A 16270-nucleotide genomic window follows, 5' to 3' on the forward strand; every position below is an offset into this window, starting at 1 on the left:
CTCTTTTACAGTTCTTCATTCGGTGTCCCATATACTTGAAATCCTTCTCCACAAGTAGATTGATAGCAAGCAAGATTGATGATGGGTCACTATTTCAGTATCTGTCAATGTTAGTAGGAAAGACAGAAACAGCGAACAGTTTGAGAATGACGATGAGATTATGGATTAGATGGTTTGAATGGACTAAAAGACTTTCTGAATGGTGAAGAATTGGACACAGTAGTTCTGGAATAAGGATTCTTAATTGTAGGTGAATTCACTCATCAATGAATTGAAGATGTGCGAGGAACCTGCAAAGGATGCTAGGGAGGTTCTTAAGAATATTGCTGAAAACCCTACTCTTGCATCATTTCTGACTCCTTCTAAACGGTCATTATCAACAGCTGATTATTGTGTTTATTACCTTCTGTCACCATTAATGGTATTCTAGAGGTATGATTGTCATTGAATAGCAGACTCTAGAGTCCGGCTCTAATGCTGAAACGTTGGCTTCCTATTATATGCGTGTCCAAAGTGATAAGCAGGTTCGTTCATGTCCATTGTCACCACCGCAGCTTCAGTTAAAGCCAAAGAAGCATAGTCACCTGCTGGCCAAATTGATGACTATTAGAGGATACGTCAGCTCAGAAATCAACGATTCTATCTCCTGAAGACTGTTTGAGTCAATTGGATATTCGAGTTGGACGCATTGTTGAAGCTTGGAATCATCCAGATAGTGATAAGTCAAGTTTAATCCTTCTCTTTATAGTAGATTGATATGTGAACGAGTTGATGTAGGAGAGACGTCGCCTCGCAGTATAGGATCTGGAATCCGAGCTTTTCATTCCGCAGAATCGATTGTAGGTCAACTTGTGTGTGTAATGTGCAATATGAAGACAAGAAAACTAGCTGGGTACCCATCAAATGGAATGCTCTTGTGCGCTTCAACACCGGACCACTTGAAAGGAGCCCTTATTCGACCTCCAGAAGGATCTCTCGTTGGAGAACGGATACAGTTTGATGGAATTTCTGGAGAGGTAGCAACACCGAATCAAGTGCATAAGAAGAAGATGGTAGAGATGATTCTGGAAGTGAGGAAATAAGGAGTCAGTAACATCTAGTATTTAAAAACGAATCAGGAGGGTGTATGTTGTTTCAAGGACAAACCGTTCCGGACATCAACTGGAGTATGTACCTGTGTTGAATACCCAAATCAACAAATTTCGTAAGGACTAGATAAATATGTTTGTTGATCCTAATGAGAATAATAGTTGGAACAAATGGATGAAACACTAATCAAGGAAGAAATAATAGGTATAATTCGGTGATTTAGATTCTGCCGTAACGCTATGCAGAAATCTCCATGAAAATGACATACCATTCAACCATTCATTTTTCTAATGGCTGAAACGAGTAGGTTGATTAGCAATTGGATGTGAGAAATAAAAAGAGTGTACAGACTCACTTACCAAAGTATAGACGCTCCTACTGTCGATAACAACATCGACATTGAATCTAACTGGGATAAAGAAGTGGAGAACTTTGATGACCTCAACTTGAATACAGATCTTCTCAGAGGTATCTATGCTTATGGTTTTGAGAAACCCTCCGTCATTCAGCAGAAGGCTATTCTTCCTGTCCTTGAAGGTCATGATACGATTGCTCAGGCTCAGTCTGGTATGGATGAGACAGAAAACTTGATTCTTAGGAACTGGTAAGACTGCCACTTTCTGTATCTCTGCCCTTCAGTTGCTGGATCTGAACAACAAAGACTGTCAGGTTTTGATTATGGCTCCTACTCGTGAGCTGGCTCTGCAGATTTTCTCTGTCCTTGAGAATTTGTCGAAGTGTATGAAGGTTGCCATGCACTGTTGCGTTGGAGGAACTGCTGTGCAGGAGGATACTGAGAAGCTGAAGAATGGTGTTCAGGTTGTTGTCGGTACCCCTGGTCGTGTAAATGACTTGGTTCAGCGTGGCCATTTGGATCTGAGACATTGCAAGTTGTTCTGTCTCGATGAGGCTGATGAGATGTTGAGCCGAGGATTCAAGGAGCAGATATACAACGCTTTCCGTGCTCTGAATGAGGATGTTCAGGTTGCTCTGTTCTCTGCTACTATGCCTGTGGACATTCTGGAAATCTCCAAGAAGTTCATGCGTGACCCTGTACGTATTCTGGTGAAGAAGGATGAGCTGACTCTGGAAGGTATTAAGCAGTTCTATGTACCCCTGGAGAAGGAGAGCTGGAAGTTCGATACTCTGTGCGATCTGTATGAGTCTTTTGCTATCGCTCAGGCTATTATCTACTGCAATACCCGTAGAAAGGTGGACTGGCTGACATTGGCTATGAAGGAGAGAGATTTCACAGTGTCGTCGATTCATGGAGATATGGAACAGGGTACTCGTAACAGTATTCTGAAGGAGTTCCGTTCTGGAGCTACACGTGTGTTGATCACGACTGATTTGCTGGCTCGTGGTATTGATGTCCAGCAGGTGTCGCTGGTTATTAACTATGATTTCCCAACTGATCGTGAGAACTACATTCATCGTATTGGTCGTTCGGGACGTTATGGTAGAAAGGGAACAGCAATCAACTTTATTTTGGATGCAGACAAGGATATGATGGAAGATATTGAACAGTTCTACCATACCACGATTGAGGAGTTGCCGAACAATATTTCCTCTCTTCTTTAATTTATGTTCTATATAGCACACGTTGTTGCGGTTATTAGAGTATGATCTGTTTCGTGAGGTGTTTGTTGAAGAGGAAATACGTTAACAGTAGATGTCTATATGTGTCTTTGAAATAAACACACCAATATTCGTTTGTTCATAAATCGCATTTAGTGCTTCTTGGCGAATCTAGCCTTGAAACGGCAGAAATCGCACATGGAAGCCTTCTTAGCACGAGCAGCGAGCTTCTTAGCCCAAGCAGTTTCGTTCCACTTGTTCTCGACCTCGCCAGCCTTGAAAGCCTCATCCACTTCAGTAGTCTTAGCACCACGCTTCAGAGGAACAACAAAGTCAGTCAAATACAGACGAGCTACCTACAAAGGTAAAATGCAACAAGAACCGTTTACAGTAATCTGCTGTCTCTTGACACCAGTAGAGGGTCCATCAACGAGAACCTAGAAAATCATCTAATCTAACCTTCAAGTACTCTCTTTCCGTCAATGATGTCAACGATTGTGCACAGCTTACCAAAGTCAGGTCCGTAGTTGATGTAAGCGACACGACCAACCTCAACGAAACGAGTGAACACCTACAAGAGACATTAGAACGACTCTTAGAAGAAGTGACTCAGAACCACTCATTCCCTTTCTGTTAGTCCTGAGAGCTGTTAAATCGATTCTATAGTAAGAATTACCTACCATTGTATGCTTGGAAGTAGGGACAAACGAAATCTATAAGTCGTGGTTATGCTTAGAATCGAATGGCCCAGTTTCTTTTAGAATTCACAAAAAAAGCCAGATTTCTGTTGGTTCTTGGATCTATTATTTGATATAATAGTTCATCTTTTGTATAATTCCTCAACCAGTTTAAATAGATGTAGCGACGAGACTCCCGGGGTGTTAGCTGAAAGTGTGATTCTCACAAGAAAGACACTAAGATGACTCTATAATCGACCTATCAGTTCAGTTGGTATTGAAACATAGGAATTCTGGCATATTAAGAATCCACAGATTTGCGTTCTCTTTCGTATGGAGCCCCTAGATAAGCTCTCGTTGAAAGAGCTCCTTGATTTAAATTCTGCGGTACAAGAAGAACTCACAAGACGAATCCAGGAGCTCTCCGAGGAGAACATCAAACGTAAGGAATATCTATTGTTTTTTTCGAATAGTTCAACAAGATACAATGATAATCCAGGACAACCACGATGTAAGCGTGGTAACAGATAATCAAACCAAAATAGCAAAGAATCCTTCGTGGATCAAGACTGGAAAACTGAAAGCTACTGTAGGAATCGTGGATTCTGTCAATTGTAGGCAAACCGTTTTCTCTTCCGATCTACTGAAAGTGATCCAGTTTGTTCAAAACGAATGGCTCATAGGTATCTATTGGTTGCAAGATTAATCCAAAAGGGACATTGTCTGGGATGTTCGATGGAATCCATCTTCAGAGAAACGAAATCTCTTCGCCTCTGCATCAGCAGATCGTACTGCTAAATTGTGGCGACTGGACAACGAATCGAAAAATGCCAATCCCCTTATGGTTTATAGTGGTCATTCTGGATCTGTCAACTCAGTTCGATTCCATCCGACTCAGAGTCTCATGTGTACGACTTCAGGAGATCGGACATGTCATATTTGGAAGCCTCTTGATGTTCCAAATCCACCAAAATTGTCATTGTAGAGTCTTCATTGAATAGTTCACTTCTAGAGAAGAGGATGGAGAATCTCTCCATCACTCTTCCTCTCGGCGACGTCTTTCCATCGATCTCCCTGTGTTGAACAAGCCATTAGCTAAGCTGATCTCTCATCAAGGACATGTGATGGTGGGAGAGTGGAGTTGTGATGGTAGTCAAGTTATCTCAGGAAGTCAAGACACGACTATCAAACTCTGGGATATGAGCGATTGGACAAAACCCGTTTTAACTCTAACGGGTCACGACGGGACGGTAACGAGTATTGCTCCGTCTCCTTCCAACAAGAATGTGTTCTGTTCGTGTATGATTCAGTAGGTTTGGTCACTTCTAGCATCTCAGGACCAGACAATCCGATTATGGGATACACGTACTTCCTCCTTTATGGTGATCGATGAAGAACCAAATGATACGTAGTTGTCGGTGCTTCATGGACATGAGAAGAGTGTCTCTTATGTCATATTTGATAAGCAGAATCCTTCGTTGTTGATCAGTGGGAGTGATGATTGTACAGTGAAGGTGTGTGTGAGAGAAGACAATGATAAGTAGATATGGGATTGGAGGACAAAACAGTGTCTAACTACCATTCATACTTCCTATGTAATGAACCACTTCTGTCAGAGTCCAGAAGAGGAGATGTTATGTCTTCCATCTAGAAATGCCTCAGCAGAGTAAGAACTCCGGGAGATATAGAACATAGAATCTATTCATCACAAGGAGATCCACTGATGATTCTGTCAGGAATGGGAAATGGACACAACAAGATGATTTGGGCATGCGACTGGAACGAGAATGGTATCTTAACGGCAGGTTTGGATAGAAGTATATGTCTATGGGAGGTGCGACCTTGAATTGCGCAATATGTTTGTAACAAACAGTTAACGCAGCAGCCGTATAGTTGCTTGGGAAACGACCTATATTTCCATTAAGACGACCCTCCCACCATCCACTAGGATCCTCCTTCAGAACTTCAATGACATCTCCTTCCTTAAAGCTAAGTTCACCTGATGTACCCGTATCTAGAGAGTATAGAGCCCGAACCATTCGATGAAGAGGAGCCGTCGTAGCTACAGGAACAGGAGGCAATGGCTGGGTCTTTGTCTCTGGAGATGAATAGGCTTTCGCCTCTTGGTAGAGAACTGGATTGAAGTCCGTAACAACAGGAGGTTCATGATAGGGGAAGGAAGGAATAGAGATTTCAGGTGCGACATAATTCATCTCCACATTCTCCCCCATCTTCACTCGTTCAGAGATATCCTCAACCGACTGCATCACACTACGAATCGATGTTTGTGCGAAACTGGAAGCAATCGTTTGCATAGCCTCATGCTGACGTTGTACCAAGTACATCTCACAAGCAACCAGTGTGGCAGTTTCACTTGATAGAATTGATGCTCCAATTGCAATCAATTCTTCAAACCTTGTTTCCAGATACTTTGTATGTTCTTGGAGCATTTCATAGTCATGATCCATCTTCATCCGGAAACGTTCAGCATTGCTAGAATCTCCCTTCTTTTCATAGGTGCTACAACGATTACGATGCGAATCATAATCAGTGATAATGTTCTTGCGAGTCTTCACAATCTTTTCCACCTCTGCAAAATCCTCTTTCAGTAGCTTCTCAATACGAGAAATGATGTGGGCACGTAGGACGCAAATGATAGATCGTCGTGTGTAATCATACTCCGACTGAAGTGCTGTATGCAAATTACTGATTGCTTCCTTATATGTGTTCATGTCTTCTGTCTGGATATCCGACTTCTGCGTAAAACGCAACAACTCATCAGCGAGTTTGCGATTGGTATCACACCATGTATCCACATTATGAATCAAAGATACACACTGGGAACTGAGTACTTTCAGATTATCTTCAAGATCAGAGAAACGACGATAAGCAAGATCAAACGTAGCATCTGAGGTAGTGTCGGACTTTCCTGTTGCCACTTTCAGTTGTTGACTGATTCTTCTCTTCGATGTCTTGAGCGACTTGAACAACTTGTCCATCCAGAAATAGGAAATGAATAAACTTTGGTTCTTTTATCCATATCACACTCCTTTTGAAGGGATATGGAGAAGGGGATATGACTCTCAACAATGGAGTATCACTCTCCATTTACTATAATTTAATAGTCATCTCACTTCCAATGAACATCATAGACCATTCTATCTGATAATGTCAACCATAGAAATGTTATATTTCATTGGTTTGGGTCTTGGAAACGAGAAAGACATTACTGTCAGAGGTTTAGAAGCTGTGAAGAGTTGTGAGAAGGTCTTTCTTGAGAATTACACATCGGTTCTCGGAGTTGAACCCAAAAAGCTAGTACTTCTAATTCAAATGGTCTAATAAACAGGAAGAATTCTTTGGAAAGCCGGTTATTATTGCTGATCGTGATTTAGTGGAATCAAATGCTGAGACCATTCTTGATAGTGCTGCTGTATGCAACACTGCCTTTTTAGTTGTTGGTGATGTATTTGGGTACAAACTGTTGGTGCAAATCATCCTCTAGAGCAACCACCCACTCAGACCTTTGGATTCGTGCCAAGGAGCGAAATATTCCTATCAAGGTGATCCACAATGCATCAATTATGAATGCAGTCGGTTGTTGTGGTCTGCAACTATATCGTTTCGGACAGACTGTCTCTCTCTGCTTCTTCACGGAAACCTGGAGACCCGATAGTTTCTATGAACGAATTGAACAGAATCGAGATATGAAGCTTCATACACTCTGTCTTCTCGGTTCCTCTGTTTCCACTCTGTGATGTCTAGATATCAAGGTCAAAGAACCCGATTTCAAAGAACTTGTCAAAGGACGAACTGTTTATCTTCCTCCTCGTTTCATGACTTGTAATCAAGCAATTGATGAGCTTCTTGAGGTCGAGGAGAAAAGAGGAAAGGGAGGTACGCATTCTTTGTTACTATGATTTTAGTATGTACTCCTGATTCCTTGGCTGTGGGATTGGCTAGAGTAGGTCAGGATGACCAGTTCATTTGCTTTGGAACTCTGAAGGAACTGCGTGATGTAGACTTTGGAGCACCGTTGCACAGTTTGATTCTCTGTAGCCCGGAGTTGCATGAGTTGGAGCTGGAGATGCTCAACTACTTCAGTGTGAAGAATCTACATAAGGAATTCATTGTTTGTCAAACAAACTCTATTAGAAACCATTTTATGTGTATCATACAATCATCAATTCTGAAACAGCCCTTCTGGAAGAGGAGCACCATCAGGAAGTACAGTAATGGAGTGGAGTTCGCTGAAGAAGGGATGCTGCAGCACCTCTGATGCTATCAATAATCTTTCCTATCCAATCTCACCCTTCAGCCGCTTTCCTGGAATGTACACCAGCAACTTGCTCATCAGATCCACTGCATCCGCATCGTGACACTGAGCAAAGACCTACTTCTCATTCCTCTCATTCAAATCGACTTCTGGGAAGTCTTTCTTCTGAATATTGGGAAACTTGAAGTTGTGATAATTGGGATTCATTTCATGAATCTCCTCTGCTGTGGGTGTTCCCAACACTTTGATAATCTCGACCATCTGATCCACATTATTCTCCCCAGGGAATAGCGAGAGTCCGGTTAACAATTCAGCAATAACACATGCCATACTCCAAATGTCTACAGCTACCGTATAGTTGGTTGCACCGAAGATTAGCTCTGGAGCGCGATAATATCGGGAACAAATATACGAGACATTGGACTCATCAGGAGTAAGGCGTTTTGCACTTCCAAAATCACAGATTTTCACAACATGAGTCCTGGGGTTGATCAGGACATTCTGTGGTTTGATATCACGATGACAAATGCCTAGACTATGCATGTAGGCTAATCCCTTAAACATTTGATAGGTATAGAGCTATGGATCGTTTCTATTCACTTTTATTACTTTGACATAGATAAGAGGTAACAAGGATCTAGCTTTGACAAACTTGCGATTATATTTATATAGGTTCTCAGGAATGTACTCCATAACGAGATGCAAGTATTCTCCGCCCTAGAACTAAGTTCACTAGGAACAACTCTACATTTTCCGTTTCCGAGTAAAAGGAGTTGTAAAGAGTCACAATGTTGGGGTGGCTCAACATCTTCATGATCGACAGTTCCCGGTTCTACACAATCAAAGACAGAGACAACATCGACTTTGTAATTCTTATCTTGGAAAACCTTCTTTACTGCAACAATCCGACCTGTTCCATATTCTTCAGCTTCATAAACCACTCCAAAAGTCCCTTTTCCAACGGCTCTCAATACAGAATACCTAGTTACATACTTCTGATTAGAAGACTATGTATGAAAGAACGAAACATGAATGGGACTCTTATACTCATTGTCTCTTCAAGGAACGACTTTCCTGGAAATAACCCTACCACTGAACTGAACACTAATTAAAGGCAATTCTGGTAAACCGGGTCTACCGTGTCAAAAGGAAATGAGGAAAATGAAAACCAGGGATCCACTCTGCCGTCAAATCTAACGAAGAACCGTGGAAAGGTTCCACTTAGTTTTCTTATATTATTGATTTATCAACGGTGCAATGAGTACCAAAGGAAACCGAAGAGCAAAAGGAGACAAGGGGCCAGCTAAGAGCAGTCTTTCGGGAGACTTTGTGGCTTCTCTTGCCACTGGAGCTGTGAATATGGAGTTACTGAATGGAATTACGTTTGACATCACTTCTTCCTCCTCGAATACGGAATCTTCCTCTCAATGTGTAACTTATTTCGGAAGTAATACTGCATATCGAACACAGCTGAAGTTGCTTTCGAAGAAAAGTACGGTTACCCGACTGCGTGTAATTACTCATGTTAGGATACATTTTAGGCGCTGAAAGATATGGAAGAGATTCTCTCTCAGTGTTCTGTAAATGATATCATTGAGATTATGCCTTCATTTTGCTTTTATTACAATGAATTGCTGTATTGTCAGAGTTTCCAAGTTCGTTTAGAAGTTAACAAGCGTAAATTGAGTGGAGTGTCGTAAATACTAGTTTTGAGTTGTATTGGTACCATTCTGGGTCTAGAGGTGGGAAAGTTTGTGAAGCAATTTGTCGTCGCACTTCAGATCTACATGGCAGATGTAAATTCGACTGTCGAATCATTTTGCACTGACTTGTTTTATGTTGGTATGGATCTCCTTTTTTAGCATAGAAATTGATTCCTGAGAATCGTCGTACGAATGTTCTGACCAAATACTATGATGAGGTTCTCAACCGAGCCCATTCACTCCTGTCTGTCGATGCTGAATTCCTCAATCGTCATCACGAAGAGATTGGTAATATTTGGTTCAATTCCTTATTGGTAGATTCCATTGATGAGTCTCTGGACCGCCTGCGAACTACTTGCTATCAAACATACATCACTCTTCTTCGTCGTCCCATCCCCCTAACTGCTACTGCTACAGACCTCTTCAGTGCAGCTCTGATTGAAGCCGTACCTGATATTGTGGAATCAGGTCGAGCTTCCTTACTTACTCTGGTTATGGAATTGGCAAAACGAGTCCCCTGGTCAGCCATCACAGAGAGACATCCTCAATCCATATCCAAACTAAAGAAGCAGTGTCGTCAGCTTCTGTTTATGGGTGATCCAAAGAAGGGAGTTGTAACAAAGGACCACATGAATACCATCTTAGCTCTATGGATGACTCTCTCTATGAGGTATCGTTTGATTCTATGTATTAGTCTAGGTATCCGGCAATCTATGAGTCTATCGATATGAACCAATTTACAAAGGAATTCACACAGAAATTGCGAAGGTGAACTATGGATTTGAGTTTCATTCTAGAGGTGACATTTCTCATCAAGTTCTGTGTGATAGCATTGATATTGTACTTCGAGTTATTACCAAAGTTCTTCTTGAGCCTCAATCTTTGTCAGTTGTTGACTGGGGTCTGAAAGTTTATGAAACAGTTGCCGAAGTTGCTACGAATCCTGATCTTACCGATCGAATGCTATGTGTTTACAATTGTATTGTTGCTACCATCACAGTAAACACACAAGATGCATCGATTGCTGATGCTCTGGCTACTGCTCTTCCTACTTTCTTGCAGCAATCATCCCATACTGCAGAGACAATGCTTCCTCATATTCTCAACACATTAGTATCACTCTCTCCTTCCGTATTCACGAAGTGGTTGGTGCCTCATTTCATGGAGATGATCAGTGATCTTCAGAAACCAGATCTTGAGTTTCAAATGGTTTTACTGAAAGAGCTCTATCAGAATCATTCTGAAATGGTAACAAGTCTTCTTCAGGAGATGGTAGCTACAATTCTCCAATTGTATGTGAATGAACAGACTGATTGTATGATGTATCGTCATGTGATCGCCTTCTTCAATATGATGATGCGTGTATATCCGTTGATAATTTGAAAAGGAATGATAAATAGTGACCTACGAGACATTATTGGAACAAATCTCATTAAGAATGATTCACTATCAATCATGATCCGTTCAGTGATTCAACAGATTATCTCTATCAATCCGATTCGTGATCACTGTAGGATATGAGAAGGAATATGATAATAGATCTCTCTCTATACAATACAATGATTACATTTGTCATCTCGTTCGAGTCAATCGCTTCGTTCTCATCAATGGCTCGTGTTTTCACTGACTCCATCATGGAGATGGTGAATGGTTTAACTGACAATCGAGGTCCGTTTCTACTGTCTCTGCTGATGAAGCCAACTTTGCTCCATGTGATTCCTTCAATCGAAAGTGTAGTAGTGGAGACAACCAATCTTGAGGATTCGGAGTATGTGTGTTCTATACTGGAGAATTGTGAGACTTGTCATTGTGATGCATTGCTATTACAAATGATTGAAGATATGAAGAGTTTTAGTGGTCAACGATGGATAGATGTGTTAAGAGTGGCTTCTATTCGTGATTGTCAAGTGATGCATGATGCTATGAAACAGATAATCGACTATGTGTTGTGAGTGTGAATGAAGTAAGTGACTTGTAGAGATGAAGTATTGAATGAAATGGAGAATGGAAATGAGGAGGTGTTGACTCAGGTTGAGAGTGTGATAACAGGTTCTGTTCTCGTATTTGTCGTTCAGCACATTGTCAACGGTTTAAGATCTCCTCTAACAAAGACAAAAACCGCAATGCTTCTTTATCTCATTCAGTGTGTGAAAACTGATCTTGAGCCAATTCGTAATCTGTTGGAGAGTGATTCATTCTGGAAGGAGACAGTTTATCAGGAACAAGAGTATATAGAATGGATGTGAATAATGATCAGATTCCCGTTATTGTTACACCTTGTCAATCAAGTGGAGTTATTATTGGAGTCTCCTCTTCATATCAATCTCTTTGGGCAGATCATTCGATCCACACTAACAGAGGTGGATAATAAGTTGGAGAATGAAAGGGAGTGTTATTTCTAGCAAGATGATTGATACATCTCTCTCTGGAATGACTGTAGAGTCTATTATTCAGGCATATCGTTTCTTCCTTTCTCTATCAGTAACCACCAAGCGTAAGACATGATTGCTTGATTAGTATGATAGATTGTATGATTGCTCACACAGGTCGCAAACTCTTGCTTCGTCTGGCCTCCATTCAAGATGTATTGACATATCTGGACTCAGATTCACCAACCGAACTGCAACAAAGTGTAGTAAAGAAAACTTGGCATCAATTGCATTCACTCCAAGAACGAGGACAAACACATAGTATTGTCGAATCTCTGAATCAGCGCATGACAGAAAGGATTCAACAATTGGTAGAAACTGTGGAAACGGATTCTGAGTCTTTGCTTGTGCTTCAGCAACAATTGAATCAGTGTTCAGTTCTCATGAACAAATTTGTGACTTTCCCAGCTGAGTCACAATCTTCATTCACTCATATCATCTCTCATCTTCTTGTCTGTCTTCGCTTCCTCACAGGTGCCAGCACTTCGACGATATGGGCTGAAGAACTAAACAATAATTCTCTTCTCAAACAATCTACTTGTGATTGCATTTTTCGCTTCCTCATTGGTCTGTTAGCTGCATATCCAAAAAATGATTCATTTCATGAACTATACGAAGGAGAACTCTGGGATGTTATCATTCTGTTAGCACCTATCAGCATTACAACGAATATTGAATCCTGTTGGTATTTGAGATGTTCAGTAATTCTTAGTAACCTTGATTATCAAGCATATGACTACGATTCATTCATTGAATGGTTACACCATTCCTGAAGGTACTTACAATGCCTTAATTCTCTCATTCAATACAAATCTTCTCACACATCTAAAACGGTTCTATTCTATACCTTCTGATCAGAGAGATCGACATATCCTTACACGAATCTGGATGAAACTCCCTCCTTTGTAACGCCCTTGTTCTGAGAATAATAAATAGAAGTACCGTCTCGGTTGAATCGACACTGGAGGAGTGGTTGAAAGGATTCTGGAGTTATGATCTTCAACAGAAGATCGATATTACTGTTGGCATCATGTATGCCATGCGATCAGGTGAGTGAGGGTGAATGGATTGATATCCAGAATGTGATATGAAAGTGTTGTTTAGAATATGCAAGACACTCAGTGAGAAGTGTATTGTGAATGAAGAACATATGACAGAAATACTCCTATTTTTCATCATTGTGTCAGAAGTGATTGTGAAGACACAAGATATGGAGAAAATTGTTGAGAAGAAAGATGAAATGACAGAAGAAGAGAAAGCAGAAGATTATCGGATTGAATCAACAATGGCAGAAATCGAGGGTTTAATCACACACTTGAATCAATCTAAATTGATGCAACGTGTTTTAGTCTATCTCATTCATCAAATTCCAGCCACATCTCAATCATCAAAATCGCGGGTATTTTTGGTATTCCATGATTAATCCTTATAGCCTCCTATGCCAATATTAAAACCACTTCCCTTGTTGTTAAATGATCCACTTCCTCACCTTCCAATCTTCACATTGTACTCATTGTGTGTAGCAATTCCTTATCGTATTCAGTATTTCTTTATCAATGGATTAACGGGTGTATCTCGCAGTGTACAACAGTCACTAATGAGTTTCATGGAACTGTATCTAACTCCATCGATTTTAGCCAGTCCTATGGATAAGGTGAATAATCAGTTGACAGAATACAAATTGTCAAATGTACGAATTAGTGCTGATGCTAGTAATGTATTCATTAGGATTGAAAATGAGGATTAGTACTATGCTGTAATAACAAGTGGAGTAACCGATATTAAAATTACTTATGACCTTTCCAAGATATATCCATTGAATATTACTGCCGTATGAATGTGAAGATAATGTGTAAAAATCTAGACTATTCGTGACAATCTTCATTTCTTGAATTCCTCTCAAATTGAACGTTGGCAGGTAGCTTTCCGTCAACGTATTACGGGGTATAAGTCATTCACATTCGGAATTATAGCTATGACAAAGACAATTCTGAATGAAATTGAGAGTGTGGAACCTTGTCCCATTTGTTATTGTGTTCTGCATCCGAACACTCATGCACTGCCAGATCGGTGTTGTTCACAGTGTGTTGGTAAATTCCACAACGATTGTTTGAATGTATGGTTCCGCACTTCCAACAGTAATTCATGTCCTCTGTGTCGTCAACCCATACAGGATTATCCTGTTTTCAATCAAACACAATTACCCAGAATAACCACAATCAGTTTACACTTCCATCTGCCTTCACTTCAGCTTCGACAGGTTTCTCATCGCCTCCTGCTTTTCTTGCCTCTTCTTCAGCTTTACTAGCTTCCTTTACAGCCTCTTTCACCTTCTTTTCTTCTTCTTCTGATTTCTGTGTTTCCTCAGCTAGTTTCGCTTCATCCTCCTTCTTGCGCTCCTCCTCACGTTTCTTCTTATCGTCTTCCTGACGTTTCTGTTCTTCTGCCTTGCGTGTTGCTTCATCTTCCTTCTCTAACTGCTCCTTCATGGACCACCAGGTATGCATGTTACGTGGAGTCTTTTCATTTTTCTATCCGTTAGATACCGTCCCAAAGAGTACAGAAATGATATTTTCCCAGTGACCTCGTTCCTTCTTCTTCATCATTAGCACAACCCGACCAACAGAAGCGTCATTCCAATGACATTCCTCTGGATTCAATTCTTTGCGCATTTCCAAACGAAGAACAAACTTCTTCTTTGTGGATGGACTAAGGTTAATCCCATGAACTATGTCAACCATTTTGATTCAGCATAAATGGATCGTTCTGAGAAGGTGATATTCGACACTGAACAACCTAATGTTGCTGGTGTATCCCATTTATGGGCATACTTGATATTCACATTAATCTATGTCGGAAATAGAAAGTATGACATACGTCGTTCATTCCCTGTGCCCACTGGAAAGCAGGACTGATAACAGACCAATCATTCCGGTTACTGTTAATTAAGTTCTGAATTTTCTGAAGATTGGATCTAGAGGTGATGTACAGAATTGTTCCCTACTTGATAATCGCAGCAGAACGAGCAAAAGGAGATGAAATATCAACTTCTTGTTCTTTTGCTGCAGTTACGATATGTTCCGACACTGTCCACCACGATCGTTGAACTGCCTTGACATGAACATTCTTCTCCAATCTTACAATCGAAATGATATTCTTGTCAATCTTTTCATTTGTACTAAGCTTTTCTTTCAACCAATCAATAGCCTCTTCTTCTGTATGGCATTCTGCAAAAGATACTCCTAGAGCGACTGTCTGAATCAATAAACTGAGGGAAAGAAGATATCCAATTCGATTCATGATTCACTGACTCTCCTCGAATAGAAAATGTATTCTCGAAAATAGAAGCGTTTCATTAAATACCAAGGTGCCGTTTTCAACAAACAGACAACATGCAAGCAACGAAGGGATTAATCGCTATCAGAAGAAGATTCCTCCTTCTTTTCCTCCTTCTTGGGCTCTTCCTTAGGTTCTTCCTTAGCCTCCTCCTTCTTAGGCTCCTCTTTAGGCTTCTCCTCCTCAGACTCGGAGTCCGAAGATTCCTCCTTCTTGGACTTCTTAGACTTCTTCTTAGGCTTCTCTTCCTCAGAAGACTCATCCTCAGAACTGGACTCAGCCTTCTTGGACTTCTTCTTGGGCTTCTCCTCTTCAGAAGACTCATCTTCAGAGCTGGACTCAGCCTTCTTAGACTTCTTGGACTTCTTCTTAGGCTTCTCCTCCTCAGAAGACTCATCATCAGAAGACTCATCAGAGCTGGAGTCCTTACGATGCTTCTTGCTGCTGGACTTCTTTCCAGACTTCTTGGCCTTCTCAGCCTCCTTCTTAGCCTTCTCCTCATCCTTCTCACGCTGCTTGCAGGCCTCAGTAACCTCCTTAGCGCGAGCCTTCACCTCCTTGGAATCAGGAGAGTAGGTGGCCATAGCAACGAGCTCATCATCCACACCTGCATGCTTCTTTCCGCAGATCTTCTCAATGTACTTCTCACCATACTTGAATGTAAGCTGGTGCTTAATACGCTGGAAGGAAGGAATGCTGAAGACATCAGCAAGGTAGACAACAATAGCAACATCCTTGGTCAGCTCCTCAGGACACTTCTTCTCCTTACGAAGAACCTTAGCCTGGGCCTGGAAGTTCTCGACCATAGAAGAAACACGCTCAATGAGAGCAATCTTCTTCTCGTAGACGATCATCTCAGCAACCTTCTCTCTCAGCTTATCCTTGTTGTTCTTCTTGTAAGCAAGATACGCCTGCTCCTCAGAAAACTCGAGCTTCTCCTGAACCCATCCATATTGCTACAAATCAGCCAAACCCCCAGAATTGACCTCGTTGAGCTCATCAAACAGACAGTTGGCCTGGGTCTTGAACTCCTCAGGATCCCAGTCCTTGATACTGAGCTTCCAGGTGGGAATCTTCTTCATCAGGAAACCAGGGTTAGGAACTACAAGATAAGCTCTTCAATTGATTACAATCTTACGGAAAGCCTTAATAGCCTTTTCAGCAGTGTTTACGTTCATTCTA

The 16270-nt window shown here is 41.1% G+C and overlaps 10 protein-coding genes across 10 annotated transcripts; 5 read left to right on the forward strand and 5 right to left on the reverse strand.

Annotated features, from left to right (window-relative positions):
* Window positions 1–500: 500 nt before the first annotated feature.
* JH06_2058 (methionine tRNA beta subunit) lies at window positions 501–1208 on the forward strand (the record flags this gene model as incomplete). The annotated part of the gene is made up of 4 exons (XM_014674296.1): window positions 501–579; window positions 611–715; window positions 778–1070; window positions 1101–1208. 4 exons carry the CDS (start codon window positions 501–503, stop codon window positions 1206–1208), a joined length of 585 nt encoding a protein of 194 aa, XP_014529782.1.
* Window positions 1209–1379: 171 nt separating this feature from the next.
* JH06_2059 (ATP-dependent RNA helicase) lies at window positions 1380–2670 on the forward strand (the record flags this gene model as incomplete). Its single annotated transcript, XM_014674297.1, has 3 exons — window positions 1380–1414; window positions 1439–1656; window positions 1688–2670. 3 exons carry the CDS (start codon window positions 1380–1382, stop codon window positions 2668–2670), a joined length of 1236 nt encoding a protein of 411 aa, XP_014529783.1.
* Window positions 2671–2819: 149 nt separating this feature from the next.
* JH06_2060 (60S ribosomal protein L14-like protein) lies at window positions 2820–3290 on the reverse strand (the record flags this gene model as incomplete). The annotated part of the gene is made up of 4 exons (XM_014674298.1): window positions 2820–3023; window positions 3057–3104; window positions 3137–3238; window positions 3261–3290. The coding sequence occupies 4 exons, from the start codon at window positions 3288–3290 to the stop codon at window positions 2820–2822; spliced, it is 384 nt and encodes a 127-aa protein (XP_014529784.1).
* Window positions 3291–3677: 387 nt separating this feature from the next.
* JH06_2061 (WD40 repeat-containing protein) lies at window positions 3678–5014 on the forward strand (the record flags this gene model as incomplete). Its single annotated transcript, XM_014674299.1, has 8 exons — window positions 3678–3786; window positions 3818–3933; window positions 3963–4027; window positions 4059–4325; window positions 4357–4643; window positions 4674–4726; window positions 4757–4864; window positions 4889–5014. 8 exons carry the CDS (start codon window positions 3678–3680, stop codon window positions 5012–5014), a joined length of 1131 nt encoding a protein of 376 aa, XP_014529785.1.
* Window positions 5015–5301: 287 nt separating this feature from the next.
* Window positions 5302–6343, reverse strand: JH06_2062 (hypothetical protein; the record flags this gene model as incomplete). The annotated part of the gene is made up of 2 exons (XM_014674300.1): window positions 5302–5358; window positions 5381–6343. 2 exons carry the CDS (start codon window positions 6341–6343, stop codon window positions 5302–5304), a joined length of 1020 nt encoding a protein of 339 aa, XP_014529786.1.
* Window positions 6344–6527: 184 nt separating this feature from the next.
* On the forward strand, window positions 6528–7580 carry JH06_2063 (diphthine synthase; the record flags this gene model as incomplete). Its single annotated transcript, XM_014674301.1, has 6 exons — window positions 6528–6662; window positions 6694–6818; window positions 6850–7079; window positions 7110–7241; window positions 7271–7476; window positions 7500–7580. 6 exons carry the CDS (start codon window positions 6528–6530, stop codon window positions 7578–7580), a joined length of 909 nt encoding a protein of 302 aa, XP_014529787.1.
* Window positions 7528–8671, reverse strand: JH06_2064 (protein kinase; the record flags this gene model as incomplete). The annotated part of the gene is made up of 7 exons (XM_014674302.1): window positions 7528–7625; window positions 7656–7737; window positions 7768–8199; window positions 8230–8337; window positions 8369–8452; window positions 8484–8572; window positions 8614–8671. The coding sequence occupies 7 exons, from the start codon at window positions 8669–8671 to the stop codon at window positions 7528–7530; spliced, it is 951 nt and encodes a 316-aa protein (XP_014529788.1).
* Window positions 8672–12782: 4111 nt separating this feature from the next.
* Window positions 12783–14060, forward strand: JH06_2065 (hypothetical protein; the record flags this gene model as incomplete). Its single annotated transcript, XM_014674303.1, has 5 exons — window positions 12783–12801; window positions 12832–13151; window positions 13185–13469; window positions 13500–13583; window positions 13617–14060. 5 exons carry the CDS (start codon window positions 12783–12785, stop codon window positions 14058–14060), a joined length of 1152 nt encoding a protein of 383 aa, XP_014529789.1.
* A 223-nt stretch (window positions 14061–14283) lies between these two features.
* On the reverse strand, window positions 14284–15052 carry JH06_2066 (hypothetical protein; the record flags this gene model as incomplete). The annotated part of the gene is made up of 4 exons (XM_014674304.1): window positions 14284–14461; window positions 14491–14600; window positions 14630–14726; window positions 14757–15052. The coding sequence occupies 4 exons, from the start codon at window positions 15050–15052 to the stop codon at window positions 14284–14286; spliced, it is 681 nt and encodes a 226-aa protein (XP_014529790.1).
* A 110-nt stretch (window positions 15053–15162) lies between these two features.
* JH06_5671 (hypothetical protein) lies at window positions 15163–16266 on the reverse strand (the record flags this gene model as incomplete). Its single annotated transcript, XM_014674307.1, has 3 exons — window positions 15163–16044; window positions 16075–16190; window positions 16227–16266. The coding sequence occupies 3 exons, from the start codon at window positions 16264–16266 to the stop codon at window positions 15163–15165; spliced, it is 1038 nt and encodes a 345-aa protein (XP_014529793.1).
* Between the last annotated feature and the right edge of the window lie 4 nt (window positions 16267–16270).

Source organism: Blastocystis sp. subtype 4, assembly GCF_000743755.1.
Source record: "Blastocystis sp. subtype 4 strain WR1 chromosome Unknown seqid_0012, whole genome shotgun sequence".
Taxonomy (NCBI): Eukaryota; class Bigyra; order Opalinata; family Blastocystidae; genus Blastocystis; species Blastocystis sp. subtype 4.